Source organism: Liolophura sinensis, chromosome 1 (assembly GCF_032854445.1).
Source record: "Liolophura sinensis isolate JHLJ2023 chromosome 1, CUHK_Ljap_v2, whole genome shotgun sequence".
Lineage (NCBI taxonomy): Eukaryota > Metazoa > Mollusca > Polyplacophora > Chitonida > Chitonidae > Liolophura > Liolophura sinensis.
In genome coordinates, this window is record NC_088295.1 from 18,825,660 (window position 1) to 18,846,951 (window position 21,292).

The 21,292-nt window shown below is 39.9% G+C and overlaps 1 protein-coding gene across 1 annotated transcript; it reads left to right on the top strand.

Moving 5' to 3' along the window:
- Positions 1-37: 37 nt before the first annotated feature.
- On the top strand, positions 38-21,255 carry LOC135477864 (ribosome biogenesis protein BMS1 homolog). The gene is given in 26 exon segments (XM_064758073.1): positions 38-102; positions 1,478-1,664; positions 2,132-2,322; positions 2,574-2,653; positions 3,038-3,226; positions 3,597-3,739; positions 4,682-4,803; positions 5,490-5,692; positions 6,170-6,303; positions 6,809-6,962; positions 7,149-7,187; positions 7,457-8,039; positions 8,666-8,767; positions 9,370-9,530; positions 9,872-9,953; positions 10,229-10,348; positions 10,606-10,775; positions 11,151-11,339; positions 12,794-12,974; positions 17,348-17,406; positions 18,251-18,373; positions 18,935-19,082; positions 19,441-19,616; positions 20,443-20,479; positions 20,482-20,597; positions 20,946-21,255. Coding segments are annotated over 25 exon segments (3,876 nt in total). The 5' UTR covers positions 38-102; positions 1,478-1,500; the 3' UTR covers positions 21,156-21,255.
- The last annotated feature ends 37 nt before the right edge of the window (positions 21,256-21,292 follow it).

Sequence of the window (21,292 nt, forward strand, 5' to 3'; positions counted from 1 at the left end):
CCACAACAGCAGTGCTTTCCGTGTACACGCGCGACCACGTTTTTGGAAATCTCACATGTTCATGTGTAATTTGAGAAAATTTTTAATAGTTATTGGTTGAAGGTAAGTTTTCGTAATTCTGATATACTGGTTTACAATGAATGAAGATACCTCTAATCTGTGGTGGTGATGAATGATACGCTGTAAGCACAAATTCTTGAGACGTTGTGCTCTGTCTCAGTGATGTTGTTGTTGTACCGTATCTGTGCCCCCCAAACTGGTGACTGTTTCTGTTGACTGTTCTGTGTTCATTGTACTGTTATTGATTGGCTATTTAGAATATTCAGATTTACAAAATGGTTTTCATAGGTGAATGTGTCACTATTTACAGATGACTATCCTTTCTGTCCTACTGCATCTAGTGTGCTATGTTAAAATTCTGGGGTTCATCGTAATACAGCTGAATGTGTAGCCGCACGAATGTGGCTCAACTAATCTAATGATGCACAGACGTGCCGAGCAGACAAAGCCACACAAACTTCTGGTATCACACAGGATGTTCAACTTGTCCTTGAGTATCTGCTGCAGAACATTAGGTTTTAACAATGTTATTTTGTCCTAACCTACGTAAAACTGGTTTCTGTGAAGACCCAACACATAAAGCGGTGCTTCAAAATAAACATGCACGCTTCCTACTCCAATATGTATGACAAAATCAAAATCAAACGTAATCCCTGTCAATTTCTGCATTTGATGTTTGTCAGTTTAGCTTTGTACTTCACCTTACATATGTGCTCTAGATATGAGTCACAAGTATCATCTGCCATGTTTGAATGTCCCCAACAATTGCTCAGCCATACCAAATTTCTCAGTTACTTGCATGTACCCTTATGGATGGTGATGGTGTAGCAGACTGTCTTGATTACTGCTTAGCAGAACATTTAAACTCGGCTCGATGAGCTCTGTATATCATGCAGGTACATGTGACTGGAAATGTTTTGGTCCTGTTCATGTTTGCAGTGCAAAGCATATCACTAAAATGACATATGTTAGACCCAGAAATGTAAAGGTATTTATACGGACATCTGTGTTATATGTCGGACAACATCTTCATATTGAGACAGTTGCACTGCTGCATATGCCAAGGTCATCCATCTAATTTTGCTATCAAGTTTCAACACTTACACTATGTTGAGTTGTGATGGCACATCTGTAATTGTGACTCATGCTAAGATGGTTGAAGCGCTTGCTTGCTGTGACTATCAGGCACTTGACCAAATAGACTGTGTATTCAGATCAATCTCTTGCGGTGGTCAATTATGAATTAAAGTCAAGAGGTTTGTCATGTACCAGGTGCATGTTGGTTGTTTACTCCCATTTCTTCCACCCTTAAACTTGACTGCAGTCAACCATGTAACTACAAAAAAAATTTACTCAGTCACCTAATTAGTCAGAAGATTATAGTCTTCATGTCTTTCATGTAATTTCTATGTTTCAGACAAGACATTGTTAGTTTTCGCCATGGAAACAGACATTAGAAAATCACACCGTAAAAAGCAGAGTGGTCCAAAGGCAGAGAAGAAAAAGATTAAAGAAAAACACGATCAGGAGATGACTGCAAAGCAGCGCAATCCCAAAGCCTTTGCTGTGCAGTCAGTGAAGAAGACTGCCAAGCTTGTTCAAAGGTAAGTTTTCAACTTTATCAGAAAGTGTGTGATCAATTGTACTGTTGAAAAATACTACTGTATATCATTATTCTTTATGTTCATTTCATGTAAATATATACAGGGTGTGTACACATAGATGTGCTGGATGAGTAGATTACCATGTTGAATCTGTCGCCGGCATCACATGACTGAAAAATTATTAAGTAAGACGTAAATCCCCAAGCATAGGTATTCTGAACCTTTGCAATTGGTTGCTCTGCTGATTTACATAAGTACATTGTATATGTATGTTCTTGCTGGTGAGTTGCAGTTATGTCCCCTTGGCTGTGAGCAGATAGTCTGTTATGAATTCATACACTGACAGGAATAGAACATCCAGTCATATTCTATTGTATGTTTCATTAATTGTAAACAAATTACATTAAGACTTTGACAAATAGCACTGTCAGGTGTGCTTTTATACATATATGTTATTTTTATTTCAGAACTCTAGACATCAAAGCAAAGAAGCATCATATTCCTTTGGTGGATCGCACCCCTACGGAGCCTCCCCCAGTGGTTGTGGCTATAGTAGGACCTCCCAAAGTGGGCAAGTCTACACTGTTACAGTGTGTGGTCAAAAACTTCACCAAACAAAAATTGTCCAAGCCTCAGGGACCTGTTACAGTTGTCTCAGGTAAGATCAGTCTCTTACAAAGTCTATATAAACATTGGAAAAGGTTAATAATTTTTTGTTTGTTTGTTAACATTTATCTTAATATTGAAATAAAAAGTATACACAAACATGACTCGCTGTCATAACTTCAAGATACACTGATAAATAAGACAGAAAAATGGAACTTCTTTACAGCTGAAAATGGTTTCTTTTATTGTTGTATAAAGCTTACACATGCACATACATAAATATGGTTTGCATTATTATTTCAGGTAAACACAGAAGACTGACCATTGTTGAGTGTAATAATGACATCAATTCAATGATTGATGTTGCTAAAATAGCAGATCTGGTGAGTCTGTCATTTATTTATTTATTTATTTGATTGGTGATTTAAGCTGTACTCAAGAATATTTCACAAATACAACAGCTAGCATTGTGGTGCGAGAAAAACAGGCAGAGCCATTGATAACCTTGGATGATCAAGAGGTTACTGGCAGACCTTCCCAAATTCCACATGCAAAATATTAGAAACATTGATTAGAGTTAAACACTCAAGCTGTTATTGTATGATCTTGGTGCATACCTTTACTTCAAATGAAATTCATCAATTACTGAAATAATTTCTTGGTTGTGTCTGTATGTTATCTACATGTACATGTATTTGCTTCAAAACCTTTTCTCTTGCTTTTTTTGTACCTTTAGCATGACATCTGTGTCTTTATATTACAAACAGGTTTTGCTGCTGGTGGATGCTAGTTTTGGATTTGAGATGGAAATCTTTGAGTTTCTCAACATATGTCAGGTACATGGCTTTCCTAGAATCATGGGAGTCTTGACACACCTGGACTCATTTAAAGACAACAAACGTCTCAAGAAAACGAAGAAGAGGCTGAAGCATCGGTTTTGGACTGAGGTTTATCAGGTATTAATCTGAATGATTCTAGAGATGGTTACATGTACATGTAGAACTCTCATCTGTGGATTATGGGTAATTCAAAAAATCTTAATGACACACAAATGATATTTGCATTGTAGTTTATATTTAACTAATTTGTATGTATATATGCCCTTGTACTAAAAGGATTTTTCAATGCATGTAACACAACTTGCAGTGTAATGTAAGCTAGTTTATGGCAAGCAGAACCATGGTTAAATTCAGCATATACCTGCTTTTACAGTGTTCAGTTTTCACATGATAAAAAATATAGAGGTGTAAGACTTTTAATTCGTACCCACTTTGGTGGTCATGTGTTATTTTCTCATAATCAGTGTTCCCTATGTTTATCTAACAGGGTGCTAAGCTGTTTTATCTGTCGGGTATGGTGAATGGAGAATACCAGAAGAGAGAAGTCCATAATCTGTGTAGATTTATATCTGTGATGAAGTTCAGACCCCTTCTGTGGAGACTAAACCATCCCTATGTTCTGGCTGACAGGTAAACAGATCTTCTGTGGATGTGCATAGTCTGTTGCTTTTTGTTTACTTTCTTGGTCATTAAACATTTACTTATTTATTATTAACACTGAAGAGTTTTATTTACAAACTCCCTTGCTGTCAAATGCAAATGTCTGTTGTTCCTATCCAAAAATGTATGCATACTTGAGTTTCTACGTCGTACTTAACAATATTTCAGTCATATGATGACAAGGAGTCCGCCATTGTGTGTTTAACTACAGTATCTTCCTATAACAGTGGGTGAGTTCATGCTGCCAAAGTGTCGCCGCTGAATTACCTGTATTAAATGTATACTGAAAACACCAGACATGACACTCCAGCCAGTCACATTATGCTAACATTGGGCCAACTAGACCAGTTTCCTTGCTGTAACTTCTCAGTGCTGTGTGCCAAGTGAGGCAGCAACAAGTACCATTTTTAAAGTCTTTGGTCTGACCTGACCGGTGTTTGATCCGACCTGACTGGTGTTTGATCCGACCTGACTGGTATTTGATCTGACCTGACTGGCGTTTGATCCGACCTGACTGGTGTTTGATCCGACCTGACTGGTGTTTGATCCGACCTGACCGGTGTTTGATGCGACCTGACTGGTATTTGATCTGACCTGACTGGTGTTTGATCCGACCTGACTGGTATTTGATCTGACCTGACTGGTATTTGATCTGACCTGACCGGTGTTTGATGCGACCTGACTGGTATTTGATCTGACCTGACTGGTATTTGATCCGACCTGACTGGTATTTGATCCGACCTGACCGGTGTTTGATGCGACCTGACTGGTATTTGATCTGACCTGACTGGTGTTTGATCCGACCTGACTGGTATTTGATCCGACCTGACTGGTGTTTGATCCGACCTGACCGGTGTTTGATCCGACCTGACCGGTGTTTGATCCGACCTGTTTTATGTCTGTTTTATTCAGAATGGAAGATATCACAGATCCAGGATTGATGAACAGAAAGCCAAAGTGTGACAGAAATGTGTCCTTGTATGGCTATGTGAGAGGCACACACTTCAAGAACCAGTGCAATGTCCACATACCAGGTGGTTTTTTTCAGCATAAAGCTGTTCTATCATGGTTTGAAACATTTTTAATTCTGTGGATATTTTCTGTTAGAATTTATGACCGTTCCCATTAGAAGAACTTACTCGAAAAAATTGTGGAGATCTAAGTTTTGAATCAGTGAATGGAAGCTTTATTTAGAGAGGATAACTCTGTCGAATTATACAGTTTGCTCTTCCCAAAGGCCCTTGATACAATAGTAGAAACAGTATATACAATTATTTTTTAAAATTTTCCATTTTTTTAAAACATGACAATAATAATACATCACTACCGACACCAACTGAAATAAAAAATAAATAGATATGTGCTCAAATTTACTGGGTAAAATATTTCGTCAAATACATGTATCATGAACTAAAAGCAGATAGTGATGGTGCTGTTTTGAATTTGTGTTCTAAACTGTTCCAAGCATGACATCACACCACTGTAAAACAGTTTTTATAATAGTTTTAGGAGTTGTGCATATCAGTATGAAGATTAATCTAAGAAACTGATCGTATACTGCTGTGTTTTTGACAAATAATTCATTCAGATATAGTTGTCACTCATCTTGAAATGATCAACGTACTAGGGGTGCTATGGGTGCAAAAAAGACAACTCTGTGCCTTTGAAGAAAAACAACAGTCAGATAAAAAAAAAAAACAATGTACTTTTAATTTATCAGGGTGTGGAGACTACAAAATCCATGATGTGCAGTATTTACCAGATCCATGTCCCACCCCTAGTAGTGAGAAGAAGAGGCGGTCACTCAGTGAGAAGGAGAGGTTGATCTATGCCCCCATGTCAGGCGTGGGTGGGGTAGTTTATGACAGAGATGCTGTCTACATAGACTTGGGTGGCAGTCATTCCCACAGAGAAAACACAGAGGTGTGCACAGGTCATTAATATATGTATGTAATTGTAGCCCCTAAGCCCTGATATTTAATAGGTTAAAGTGACATGGTTGCACAAACATTGGGTATTTTTTGTTATTACTGAATTTGGGCCTTTCCGATTGAATATTAATGAGGCAAAATGGCCCACCCTCTTTGTTGTTGAATTCTAAATAATGGCAGGACTTCTCCGGTCTTGTATCATGCTACATACTCAATGAATATTTTTATTTCAGCGTGAGTGATTTAGTTTATGAACAAACTTTGAAACTGCGTTAAGGCGTCAAAATCAGAATTTGGGTTTAAAAATCCAAATGTTGAGGGAGCATGTCACGTTAATTATTAATTAATAATGTAATGTAGCCCTTGGTTTTATTTTTACATGTAGATTTAGTTACATGCTTTAAAACAAATGAGGAATTTGAATTCATAAGAAACATCATTAGTTATGACTGCTACACTCTTTTTTCAGCAAGAGAAGAAGCCAGTAAATGAGCTGGTGTCCAACCTGATGACCATGGAAATGCCTGTAGATGACCGAATGACCAGCACCTCTCTGTCCCTTTTCACTGGTACAGCTCCTTTAAATGTTGACATGGCAGATGGGTAAGCTGATAATGTATTGGTTTTGTCATGTGTCATGTCATCTACTTACCATGGGTTCAGTGCTGATTTAGACCCAGCACTTGTGTTTTTTGTGTGGGTTTTGTGGCCTTGGTGACAGTGAGCTGTTGATGACTCTCATGAAGCTGTTCATTAACATTCTCAGAACTTGACGTGGGCAATTTGTCAGTAACTTGCCAAAGATCAGTGGTGTGTACCCATGCACTCCAATTTCCTCCACCCATAAAACTGATATCCGTGATCTGTTCAGGAAAATAGTGCATTGTCGTAAAACTTTTTAACATATTACCACATAATTGGTTAAGAGGTGAGCTTTCATAATTTCTGTACTGTCACTGAATATGCATGTTTTGCTCTGGATTGTTTTGGCTAAAAGTGTTATTAGAATGGGAGAGAGTTTGATAGAATGCACACTTAGTTTGTGTATTACATGTAGGTACATGTATATAGCCCTTGTATTTCATTTTGATATACTTTACCTGATCAGTGTGGAGAAGAATGCAGATGGTAGAATTAGCAGTGAGGAAGAAAGCGATGATGATGGTGACGATGAGAGTGATGATGACGAGAACAGCGACGATGATGATGAAAAAGCAGAGGAGTCTAAAGCTTGTGAAAGTCCTAGGGTAGCGGCTGTGGAGGTAATCAGTGGTCATTGGTGGAAGCTCTAATTTGATTGATGTAGAGAGTTAATTGTTAAACAGATTTGAAAAATCATGTGTGCAGTGGACAGAGTGTGTTTTTATGTAGTCTCATGATGTATGTACATGTATTACGGGAAAGCTATGAGACTTTATATGATTACACGAGTGTGTATATATTTGCAGAAACAAGAAAGTGATGAGCCAGTGAAGAAGAAGGCAAAGGTACGTGTGTTGTTGATACCCTGCATTGTTGTGCTATATATGTCAGTTGGTTGTGTTGGATAAAGAGGATTTGGGGTTTTTTTAGGAGACTGAAAATGTAGAAAAGTTTGTTACGTTTTTAAACATACGTAATTTATTGCACAATGTACATATTAATCTGTCACATACAACAATGAAGTGTCCAAGATTTATTTATACAGTATGTACACATCATAATACATGTAAATGCACATGGATTTGTTATGGTTGCATGCTGTTGATATTTCTAGCTTCAGATATCCAGGGAAGGTTTCAAGTTTGCTGACAGTGATGATGATCTAGAGAATGATGACGACATGCAACAGGCCTCGTATCACAAAAGTACACAACACACTAACTTAAAAGAGAAAAAGTTGCAAAGAAAATCAAAAGATGATGGTGTCAGAGAGACAATGAACTCACACAAGGATGAAAAAATGAGGCAAGGCAGTGATGATAGTGATGATGATGACAGTAATAATGATGATGAGAGTATTGATGATGATGCCACATTCTCCTCTGCTGAAGAAGATAATGATGTGAAGAAATCAAATTTAAAGACCAAAAGAAGGGAGAAATTGAGGACTATAAATGTTAATAATGAAAGTGAAAGTGATGATAATAAAAATGACGATGATGAAGGCAAAGAAGACGAAGGAGAAGATAATAGTGATGACTCAGAGGAAGATGAAAAAAATGATGAAGATGAAAACGAGGAGCAAAGTGATGATGGCGTTTCTGTTGAACAGTCTGGTTTGTCATCCTGGCAGGATTCTGTCAGTATGGCAGACATAAAAGACAAAGCTGCTGATGGTAGAGTGGAAGATCAAACCGGTAAGGACAAATATAACCCTACTGCCATCTTAAATTTGTGAATTTGTGACTTATTCTGGCACAGATGAGAAAGCTGCCATTTTTATTATGAGGTAGCTGTAAAAAGTTCTACAATAGATATCGTTATGTCTTCTTTAACTGCTGCCATCATTTAAGTGAAATATTCTTGAGTATGGGGTAAAACACAAATCAAATAAATAAATAAATCTGCCTTAATTGTCAACCAAAGATGTTCTGATTTAGGTCAAACTCTACTGTAAGTACTGCAAACAGCGAACGACACACGTGTCTTAACAAAAATGTGTTTAGTGTAACAAGTCACTGGTTATCAGGTAAAGCACTGCTTAGAGTTATGTTGTTTACAGAAATAGTTAAAGCTAATTCATTCTTCCATTTTGTTTGAACAATAACGAAATACTATGTCGTGCACTGCTTGAGTAGATGAAGCTGAACCTCAAACAGTTGTGTTATTATGGATAGCCCTGAGTAATAGAACACAGGAGTTGAGTCCTACATTTTCATCATACATCAGTTTTTTTTTTTTGATTTTTTGTTTTTTTCATTCTTTTATAACTTTTATCCTTCCTGTCTACCAGGATCTTTTATCTGTACATAACTTTTCACAGGTGATGTTAGGTGGAAGTCTAACATGGTAGAAAAAGCTGCGGAGAATTTCAGGCAAAGACAGAATGAGAGAATCAACTACAGGAAACTTGTTTATGGAGAAGGTACTGTGTGCACTTTAAGTCATTCATTTGTAAATCTTCTCTCAATTGTACTTAAACCAGCTGGTAATAATCCTGATAAGGAAATGGTTTTTCAGACAGGAGGTGGTTCCTCCAGCTTTTGCTTGAACAACTCTTAACTTGTCAATAGAAAAATTGTCAAAAGGCATGAAGGAGAAAACTAAAAATTAGAGTAATGATCGCAATTTATTGAAGCCTTAACTTTACTTTCTGATGTGTGACTTTAGGAACCAAGGAGAAGTATTGGAATTGTGTCATAAGTGTGTAAAATGACCCCCTGCAAGGCCCTGTGCTGGCTTATTCAGTTAGGTTGCAGTCTTGATTACAATTCTTGCTAATTCAGTTGGTAAGGTACATCTGCATGTATGACATTTGTCAGCTACCTGGTGAATATCAGTGGACATTGGTTTCTCCACCCATAAATGTGACTGATGTCATACAGGTGAAATATTCTGGAGTAAAGTCCATCGGCAAACACTGATCAAATAAATTATAAACAGTATATGCCTTGAAAAAGGTGACAATTGTTAAGTTTCACTCATGTTCAATGATGAAGACAAGATTTGGAATGTTTACTTATTTAGAGGAGGATCTCCCTGAGGAGGAAAATGAAGAAGATGAATTAGGAGGGCTCTTCACTGTATTAAGGAAGAAAAGTGAGAAGAGTAAAGCAAGTCGCGTGGTGAGGGATGGTCTGGACTGCTCACGGAGTCCCCAGGAGGTACCAGTCACAGATGTGGATGAGGTAAAACATTAGTACTGTGGTACATGTAAGAGGCATGTGCATGAATGAATATGGCTTGATGCCACAGCAGCATGCTTGCTACCACGTTATGGTATTTTGTGGGTGTGTGAGAGTGTGCAGAACATGCGGTTTTGTCAAGAATGTGTTTGTTTATGGCTGCCGTGTTTGATTTCTTCGATATATATTAATATTTTACTGATTGTGACCCCCTGAAGTGACATGCATGAAATGGCTGTCTTGCACCCTAAGCCATGTAAATATAGTGATACTTGTATTTTGAATGGCCTATTCCTTGAAGTGTCTCACAATGGTTGATTTGTTGGTCTATGCTTGTTTTTCAGCTGATTATCAGTATTCGGGATTGTTTTGTCACTGGGAAGTGGGAGAAGTCTGAAGATGCAGAGACACTCCTCAAACAGGATGGTATTAAATTACACAGATTTATCATTTCGCTGTGTGACCATGAATTTGTTTTCAAATGAAACATTTCTTCGTCTTCGAAAGAGTGACTTTGATATAATATAAATTAAACTCTCAAATGCTCAGGCATACATAAGTGGAAAACATCTGTCGTCTTTGTAATTTTTAATCTTTTGTAAACAGTTTTTATACGTGAAAGATTGAAAGATAATGAATGATTATGGCTTAAAAAGCCACTAAGATAGAGTTGATGATCTTGTTAATGTTTGGTACTGTAGATGAGCTTTATGGAGACTTTGAGGATTTGGAGACTGGTCAAGTATTCACAGGAGGTGATGACAGTTCACACCACAGTGACTCTGATGACGCTGATGCTGACACTGATGACGAAATAAAGGGTAAGGTTGTTGTCTGTCAAGATTTAAATATGTCAGAAATTTAACACTTGTAAAGGGGATATAGTGTACAGGTACATGTGTATAATTATGCCTGTGTTCTGAATTGTGTGTCTAGTTTGACATTTTAGTTCATAGATTTGAGTTGAAAAATGCCATAGAGAAAATAACATGTTTAGAAAGGGATATTTGTTTGACAGGTGCTTGTTTGAGGACATTGAGCTATTTTTAATCTGTGCATTTCTGTGTTAATATGATAGATGAGCCAGAGGAAGAAGAAAGAGTGAAGAAAAAGGCTGAAATGACAGCTGCTGAACGACGAGAGAGGAAGAAAAGGAAACTGAAGGAGCGGTTTGACAATGAGTATGATTTGAAGGGAGATGACCAGTTCTATGAGGAGTGGAAATCTGAGGCAGAGGGTCAGGCTAGGGTAAGAGAACGAGAACACAGTGTTGTCTGTCAAACATTATGGTGATGTCTTAGCAGGATGGGGGATAGTGGAGGGCAGAGTCAGTTCTATAAGCAGTGGATAACTGAGGGTCAGATCATTGTATTATGATAGTGCATTGTGATGAGGTGAGGAAATCTTTGAAGAGAATGTTGAGATAGTCCCTGTACGGAATTCATACATGTAGTGATAAGGACTATAGTCTTACCTGAACTATGTTCTACCACATTAAGCCAACTCATGATGAGCGTTCAATATTTAGAGTATGTTTATCATAACATTACCTATAAATGCTGAAAATTGTTGTTCTATATAATGTCATAATTTTATTGAAATATTTATTTTCTTGGACTACAGCTGAACCGTGAGGAGTTTGAGAACTTACCTGAGGAGGTCAGAGTTCAGTATGAAGGGTTCAGGCCTGGAATGTACGTCAGAGTGGAGATCAAGAATGTGCCTTGTGAATTTGTGACCAATTTTGATGCGACATACCCTGTGATTTTGGGAGGCCTCCAAAATGTGGAGAGGAACGTTGGCTATGTGCAGGTGAGTAGAATGACTTCACAGGAGAACCCCAGAATGTGGAGACGCCTAAGATATAGACCAGATATAGAGAGGGATGTCGGCTACATGTATGTTTAGGTGAGTTGAATGGCCTATGAGATAGCCACAATGTGGAATGCAGTGTGGGTTACGTGCAGGTGAGCAGAATGACTCAGGAGATCTCCAGAATGTAGAGAGGAATGTGGGTTATATACAGGAGAGTAGAATGACTCAGGAGATCTCCAGAATGTAGAGAGGAATGTGGGTTATGTACAGGTGAGTATAATGACTCAGGGGATCTCCAGAATGTAGAGAGGAGTGTGGGTTATATACAGGTGAGTAGAATGACTCAGGAGATCTCCAGAATGTAGAGAAGAATGTGGGTTATGTACAGGTGAGTAAAATGACACAGGAGATCTCCAGAATGTGGAGAGGAATGTGGGTTATATACAGGAGAGTAGAATGACTCAGGAGATCTCCAGAATGTAGAGAGGAGTGTGGGTTATATACAGGTGAGTAGAATGACACAGGAGATCTCCAGAATGTAGAGAGGAATGTGGGTTATATACAGGTGAGCAAAATGACTCGGGAGATCTCCAGAATGTGGAGAGGAATGTGGGTTATATACAGGTGAGTAGAATGACTCAGGAGATCTTCAGAATGTAGAGAAGAATGTGGGTTATGTACAGGTGAGTAGAATGACACAGGAGATCTCCAGAATGTGGAGAGGAATGTGGGTTATATACAGGTGAGTAGAATGACTCAGGAGATCTCCAGAATGTAGAGAGGAAGGTGGGTTATATACAGGCGAGTAGAATGACTCAGGAGATCTCCAGAATGTGGAGAGGAATGTGGGTTATGTACAGGTGAGCAGAATGACACAGGAGAGCTCCAGAATGTAGAGAGGAGTGTGGGCTATGTACAGGTGAGTAGCATGACTCAGGAGATCTCCAGAATGTAGAGAGGAGTGTGGGTTATGTACAGGTGAGTAGAATGACACAGGAGATCTCCAGAATGTAGAGAGGAATGTGGGTTATATACAGGTGAGCAAAATGACTCGGGAGATCTCCAGAATGTAGAGAGGAATGTGGGTTATGTACAGGTGAGTAGAATGACTCGGGAGATCTCCAGAATGTAGAGAAGAATGTGGGTTATGTACAGGTGAGTAGAATGACTCAGGAGATCTCCAGAATGTAGAGAGGAATGTTTGCTATGATCAGGTGAGTAGAATGGCTTAAGACATAGACATGATGTAGAGATGAATGTTGGCTGTGTTCAGGTGATTAGAATGGCCTTAGAGAGAAACAGGATGTGGAGAGAGATGTTAGCTTTGATCAGATGTGTAGAATGGCCTAAGACATAGCCAGGATGTTGAGATATGTTCATTATGATAATTTGTAAGATGAAGATCAACAGATTTGGTTTTAATAATAATTTTTGCTTTTCCCTCTGTTAAGGCAAGGTTGAAGAAGCATAGATGGCACAAGAAAATACTGAAGACCAGGAATCCTCTGATTATCTCCCTTGGTTGGCGACGTTTTCAAACCATACCTCTGTACTCCATTCAGGACCACAATTACAGGAACAGACTGCTGAAATATACCCCTGAGCATCTGCACTGTCATGCTTCATTCTGGGGTAAATATACTAACCTGAAAATCTGCTCTGTCACACTTCATTCTGGGGTAAACATACTCACCTGAGCATCTGCACTGTCATGCTTCATCCTGGGGTAAATATACTAACCTGAAAATCTGCTCTGTCACACTTCATTCTGGGGTAAACATACTCACCTGAGCATCTGCACTGTCATGCTTCATCCTGGGGTAAACATACTAACCTGAGCATCTGCACTGTCACACTTCATTCTGGGGTAAACATACTCACCTGAAAATCTGCACTGTCGTGCTTCATTCTGGGGTAAACATACTCACCTGAGCATCTGCACTGTCACACTTCATTCTGGGGTAAACATACTAACCTGAGTATCTGCACTGCCATGCTTCATTCTGGGGTAAACATACTCACCTGAGCATCTGCACTGTCATGCTTCATTCTGGGGTAAACATACTAACCTGAAAATCTGCACTGTCACACTTCATTCTGGGGTAAACATACTCACCTGAGCATCTGCACTGTCATGCTTCATTCTGGGGTAAACATACTAACCTGAAAATCTGCACTGTCACACTTCATTCTGGGGTAAACATACTCACCTGAGCATCTGCACTGTCACACTTCATTCTGGGGTAAACATACTAACCTGAAAATCTGCACTGTCACACTTCATTCTGGGGTAAACATACTCACCTGAGTATCTGCACTATCACGCTTCATTCTGGGGTAAACATACTAACCTGAGCATCTGCACTGCCATGCTTCATTCTGGGTTAAACATACTCACCTGAGCATCTGCACTATCACACTTCATTCAGGGGTAAACATACTCACCTGAGCATCTGCACTGTCATGCTTCATTCTGAGGTAAACATACTAACCTGAAAATCTGCACTGTCACACTTCATTCTGGGGTAAACATACTCACCTGAGCATCTGCACTGCCATGCTTCATTTTGGGGTAAACGTACTCACTTGAGCATCTGCACTGTCACACTTCCTTCTGGGGTAAACATACTAACCTGAGCATCTGCACTGCCATGCTTCATTTTGGGGTAAACATACTCTCCTGAGCATCTGCACTGTCATGCTTCATTCTGAGGTAAACATACTCACCTGAGCATCTGCACCGTCACACTTCATTCTGGGGTAAACATACTAACCTGAGCATCTGCACTGTCACACTTCATTCTGGGGTAAACATACTCACCTGAGCATCTGCACTGTCATGCTTCATTTTGGAGTAAACATACTCACCTGAGCATCTGCACTGTCACACTTCATTCTGGGGTAAACATACTAACCTGAGCATCTGCACTGCCATGCTTCATTTTGGGGTAAACATACTCACTTGAGCATCTGAACTGTCATGCTTCATTCTGGAGTAAACATACTCACCTGAGCATCTGCACTGTCACACTTCATTCTGGGGTAAACATACTAACCTGAGCATCTGCACTGCCATGCTTCATTCTGGGGTAAACATACACACCTGAGCATATGGACTGCCATGCTTCATTCTGGGGTAAACATACTTACTTGAGCATCTGCACTGTCATGCTTAATTCTGGGGTAAACATACTCACCTGAGCATATGGACTGCCAAGCTTCATTCAGGGATAAACATACTCACCTGAGCATCTGCACTGCCATGCTTCATTCTGGAATGAACATACTCACCTGGGCATCTGCACTGCCATGCTTCATTCTGGGGTAAACATACTAACCTGAAAATCTGCACTGTCACACTTCATCCCGGGGTAAACATACTCACCTGAGCATCTGCACTGTCACACTTCATTCTGGGGTAAACATACTCACCTGACCATCTGCACTGTCACACTTCATCCTGGGGTAAACATACTCACCTGAGAATCTGCACTGTCACACTTCATTCTGGAGTAAACATACTCACCTGAGCATCTGCACTGTCACGCTTCATTCTGGGGTAAACATACTCGGCTGAACATCTGGACTGCCACGCTTCATTCTGGGGTAATCATACTCACCTGACCATCTGCACTGTCATGCTTCATTCAGACATAAACATACTCACCTGAACATCTGCACTGTCATGCTTCATTCAGAGGTAAACATACTCACCTGAACATCTGCACTGTCATGCTTCATTCTGAGGTAAACATACTCACCTGAACATCTGCACTGTCATGCTTCATTCTGGAGTAAACATACTCACCTGAGCATCTGCACTGTCACACTTCATTCTGGGGTAAACATACTAACCTGAGCATCTGCACTGCCATGCTTCATTCTGGGGTAAACATACACACCTGAGCATATGGACTGCCATGCTTCATTCTGGGGTAAACATACTTACTTGAGCATCTGCACTGTCATGCTTAATTCTGGGGTAAACATACTCACCTGAGCATATGGACTGCCAAGCTTCATTCTGGGATAAACATACTCACCTGAGCATCTGCACTGCCATGCTTCATTCTGGAATGAACATACTCACCTGGGCATCTGCACTGCCATGCTTCATTCTGGGGTAAACATACTAACCTGAAAATCTGCACTGTCACACTTCATCCCGGGGTAAACATACTCACCTGAGCATCTGCACTGTCACACTTCATTCTGGGGTAAACATACTCACCTGACCATCTGCACTGTCACACTTCATCCTGGGGTAAACATACTCACCTGAGCATCTGCACTGTCACCCTTCATCCTGGGGTAAACATACTCACCTGAGCATCTGCACTGTCACACTTCATTCTGGGGTAAACATACTCACCTGACCATCTGCACTGTCACACTTCATCCTGGGGTAAACATACTCACCTGACCATCTGCACTGTCACACTTCATCCTGGGGTAAACATACTCACCTGACCATCTGCACTGTCACACTTCATCCTGGGGTAAACATACTAACCTGAGCATCTGCACTGTCACACTTCATTCTGGGGTGGGGCCTCCGTGGCTCAGTCGGTTAAAGCGCTAGCGCAGCGTAATGACCCAGGAGTCTCTCACCAAATGCGGTCGCTGTGAGTTCAAGTCCAGCTCATGCTGGCTTCCTCTCCGGCCGTACGTGGGAAGGTCTGCCAGCAACCTGCGGATGGTCGTGGGTTTCCCCCGGGCTCTGCCCGGTTTCCACCCACCATAATGCTGGCCGCCGTCGTATAAGTGAAATATTCTTGAGTACGGCGTAAAACACCAATCAAAAAAAAAAAAAAAAAAAAAAAAAAAAAAAAAAAAAAAAAAAAATCATTCTGGGGTAAACATACTCACCTGAGCATCTGCACTGTCACACTTCATTCTTGGGTAAACATACTCACCTGAGCATCTGCACTGTCACGCTTCATTCTGGGGTAAACATACTCGGCTGAACATCTGGACTGCCACGCTTCATTCTGGGGTAATCATACTCACCTGAGCATCTGCACTGTCATGCTTCATTCAGACATAAACATACTCACCTGAACATCTGCACTGTCATGCTTCATTCAGAGGTAAACATACTCACCTGAACATCTGCACTGTCATGCTTCATTCTGAGGTAAACATACTCACCTGAACATCTGCACTGTCATGCTTCATTCTGAGGTAAACATACTCACCTGAACATCTGCACTGTCATGCTTCATTCTGAGGTAAACATACTCACCTGAACATCTGCACTGTCATGCTTCATTCTGAGGTAAACATATTCATCTAAGCAGTGAGCTTTTTATTATAAAGCATAACATGCATGAGAGGTACATGTATTATTAGCTGGGAATACAGAACATAAGTTTTGAATATGGTTTTGTAATCAAGACTTCACTGATGGAATGTTGCTTTGATACCATTGAGGGGGCCTCCGTGGCTCAGTCGGTTAGCACGCTAGCGCAGCATAATGACTCGCAAGCCTCTCACTAATGCTGTCACTCTTGAGTTCAAGTCCAGCTCATGCTGGCTTCCTCTCTGCCCGTAAGTGGGAAGGTTTGCCAGCAACCTGTCGATGGTCGTGGGTTTCCCCCGGGCTCTGCCCGGTTTCCTCCCACCATAATGCTGGCTGCCGTCATATAAGTGAAATATTCTTGAGTACGGATGATGATGAAATACATGCATGGTAGACTTTCCTCTGGTTGACAACTTAAACCACTGTAAATCTTCAGCCTTTTCAACCACTAAAGCACTTTTTTTTGAGAAACTAATGCATACAGTGCTGAAAAATGATGCTACAAATGCAAGCAAGCCTCTTTAACTGTGCAGATTATTTCTCTACACACCATAGTTTTTCTCAGAATGTTTCAAAATATTGGCTCCACTGGTTGTTGAAAAGCTTTGAAAATTAGAGTATCAGCTTATATGGTGCGTCTGCAGTGATATTTTATTGACATTTATTATTTGTTGATTAAATACCCTGTGATCCTGTTTTGTAGGACCTATCACACCTCAGGGGACTGGATTATTAGCTGTGGAAAGCGTTTCAGAGGTTAAGGTAAGTTGTGCAATAACTTACTTCTGACTCTCTTGTGAAATAGCACAAATTATTAAATTGTTTTTAGAATATACATTATTGAAACCACACAACTGGCTTCTGTCAATCTTCACTGGATTAAATTAGTAGAACCAACCACTTGTACAAATTAACTTTTACGTATTTTGAACATTATCATTTACAAGAAAATGGTTTCACCAAATGTTTTGAAAAAATGATCAATTCTGAAGAATTGTATATACAGGAACACATTATTCCCATTTAGTCATCAATTTTCATTAGTTCATACACTGGCTTTGATAGAACAGTTAGAGCTTATTATCGAGCGTACTAACAGAGCATACTATCAAGCGTTAGAGCATAGAGCAAGCGGTAGATCCAGGGTCAATCCTGAGTCGAGTCACACCTAAGACCTTAAAAGAGTAAGTTGTAACTTCCTCGCTCTTCGTTCAGCATGAAGGGAATAGTGGCAATGACTAGTTGACTCACATCAGTATAATGGCTAGGGCGGGGCGGCTTACTTGCCTTTGATAAGTCGTCTCATTGAAGCAGCACTGGATAAAAGAATGGTGGAAATCTGTCCTGCAACAAGGAGGAACATTACATGCAGTCTAAGGGAAACTTCTCGTCATATGACTGAAAAATTGTTAAGTGCGACGTTAAACCCTAAGCACTCACTAACTAGTTCAGGGGCCTCACAATGATTTGTTGAGTACATAGTGAAACAAAAATCAAGTAATAAATCTTCAATTCACTGGTCCATGTCCAGCTTTCACCAAAAAATTTGGACCAACTTTTTTAATTCTTGGGATATGTATAATTGTTATCTTTTCTCCCAAATCAGCCTGGGTTCCGTATAGCTGCAACAGGTGTAGTGCTGGAGTTGGACAAATCTATACCAATAGTCAAGAAGCTGAAGTTGACAGGAGAACCAATGAAAATCTACAAGAAAACAGCTTTTGTACAGGTGTGTAGGTCACAAAAATGCTTCTATGGTTCGTTCGTTTTTATTTATCTTCTATTGCTCATATTAAAGTGTCAGGGGTGCAGTAGATCCAGGGTCAATTCTGGGTCGGGTCACACCTAAAACTTTAAAAGAGGAAGTTATAGCTTCCTAGATTAGCATTCAGTGTTAAGGGGATACTGCAATGACGGGTTGACTTGTATCAGTATAATGGCTCGGGCGGGGCGGCTTACTTGCCTTCGGTGAGGCGTCTCAGTGAAGCAGCACTAGATAAAAGAGTGGTGGAAATCCGTCCTGCAACAAAGAGGCACATTACGTGCACTCTAAGGACTCCTTCATCGTCTTATGACTGAAAAATTGTTAAGTACGACGTTAAACCCTAAGCACTCACTCACTTTGAAGTGATATACAGTACTGTATATGTATATATTTGTGTTTTCATTGTGCTTATAGACATTCGATATTGGGTATGCATAATTGTGATAAAAAAAGTCTGTCAATCAATATACTGGGTTAAATACAAGTGGATACTTGCTGTACACTCTATGTAATTTTAATTTCCAGGGAATGTTTAACTCAAAACTAGAGGTTGCAAAGTTTGAAGGAGCTAGCATTCGCACTGTTAGTGGTGTTAGAGGACAAATCAAGAAAGCCTTGTCAACACCAGAGGGTGCCTTCAGAGCCACATTTGAGGATAAAATATTGATGAGTGGTAGGTTCAGTACTCTTGATATTTGTGGTATAATTCTGAATATAATTTCCATCTACATGCAACTCGTTGACAGCATTGTCCAGAGGTTAATAAGTACATTTCTGGGATAATGTATTGTTGTTTAGAATCAATATTTCCTATCTGATGTCCCAATATTCACAACCGATATGCTGGAAAGGAATGGCTTAAGACCTTCCAAAACAAATTCATTTGATTTCGATGTAAATATTTCAGTATTAAAAATGTGTTATGATGTTCTTGTCAAATAGCCCTTCAGAGAAATGCAACAGAAAAATTTCATATTTTGTAATGGACTTTGATCTGATGTCCTTCAGTCAATAAATGATGTATATTTCAGACATCGTGTTTGTGAGGACCTGGTTCACGGTGGAGGTGCCCCAGCTGTATAATCCTGTGACCACCCTACTGTTACCACGGGAGGAGAAGGCCCGCTGGACAGGCATGAAGACGGTCGGGCAGCTCCGCAGGGAGAAGGGACTGCAGGGACCCCTCAACAAGGACTCTCTATATAAGGTGACTTGTCATTTATCCTGGAACCCTGTGTGTAATGTAGCGGGTGTGACAGTTGTTATTGTCACTATTTCTCTATCTCATGTGTTATCATCGCTCTTGTGTTTATGTTTGTGCGGCGTTCATCCAATCATAAAAACATCATATTTTGTTGAAGGTTAGGTATTTTCAGTCATCTCTTTAAGCATGTAGTAAGTATGGTTTACTTCGAATGGACATCTAATCCAGCCGTCAACCAGATAGTAAATATAAGACAATGATTAATCAAATCATGATTAATAAGGTAAAACATAACCACAAAGGGCTACATCATCCAGCCATTATACGTATACACGGATCATTTTTTGATCCTTTCAACATGTGGCATGTACACATATGTGTACAGGGTGCCGCCCCTGTGGCCTTGTGGCTAGGGTGCCGCCCCTGTGGCCTTAAGGCTAGGGTGCTAGGAGCCTCTCTCCAGAGCAGCTGCTGTGAGCTCCCGTCAGGTTCATGCTGGCTTCCTCGAGTCATACGTGGGAAGGTCTTCCAGCAACATGCAGATGGACGTGGGTTCTTCCCAGCATAATGTTGCCGCCGTTATAGAAGTGAAATATACACTATGAGTATGGCGTAAAACACTAGTCAAATAAATAAATGTATATATTCAGAGGATAAGTCGGTACTGTGCCGTTTTGCTGTCCCAGCAATATTTTCCTTTACCGATTTATTCCCACAATACAAACATGTAATATTGCTTAAGTCGGTACTGTGCCGTTTTGCTGTCCCAGCAATATTTTCCTTTACCGATTTATTCCCACAATACAAACATGTAATATTGCTTTTGCAGCCTGTCACAAGGATTAACCGTGCTCCGACAGCATTAGTCATCCCAAAGACCTGCAGAAGGAGCTCCCATTTACCTTCACTCCTAAAGAGGTTCAGGCCAAGAAATCCGAGCCCTTCAAGCGGATTAGCGTGATCCGTGAGCCACGAGAAGTCAAGGTAACTCATTTGCACAAAACACCGGTCTTTTTCAAGGTCAGCAGAATATATATTGTTAACCATTGTGCCAAAATATAATGTTATTTGGAACAACATGAGTCCGTGTCAAAGCAATGATCAATATGATCTTGAAAGCAAATACACATACATTGTATAAGTAAGACAACAGTTTACTTTCCAGTAGATACATGTATTGTGTGTTCTAAGTTTAGAAAGAATAATTTCTCCTTATAAGAGTGGCTGGAGGATATCTTGAGGAAATTAGGAGAATCAGTGTGAACATTTAAGATGTACATGTGTGTGAGTATGTATAAGTGTATGGATGTTTATTCTTGTTGTCTTTGCTAGATGGCTAAAATGATGCAGATGCTGAAAACGTTGCATGAGCACAAGTCCAAGAAGACAAGAGTGGCCATGAGAGAACGTGCCGTTAAACACCAGAAAGAGGCGGAGAAAATTGAGAAAAAGAAGACACAGAAACAGAAAGAAGTGAAGAAGGAGATTTATAGAGTTCTTGGTCAGCTGGAAAAGAAAAAAAACAGAAACAAACCAGGCTAAAATATTCACATTTTCTAAGAAACCAGTTGTAAGACTTTATTGCATATATTATCAGTAAGACTACATGTATATTGAAATAGGTGTGTTGTTAATTGTTATACTTTTACTCTATTGTTATTTAGATATTCAAGAATAAT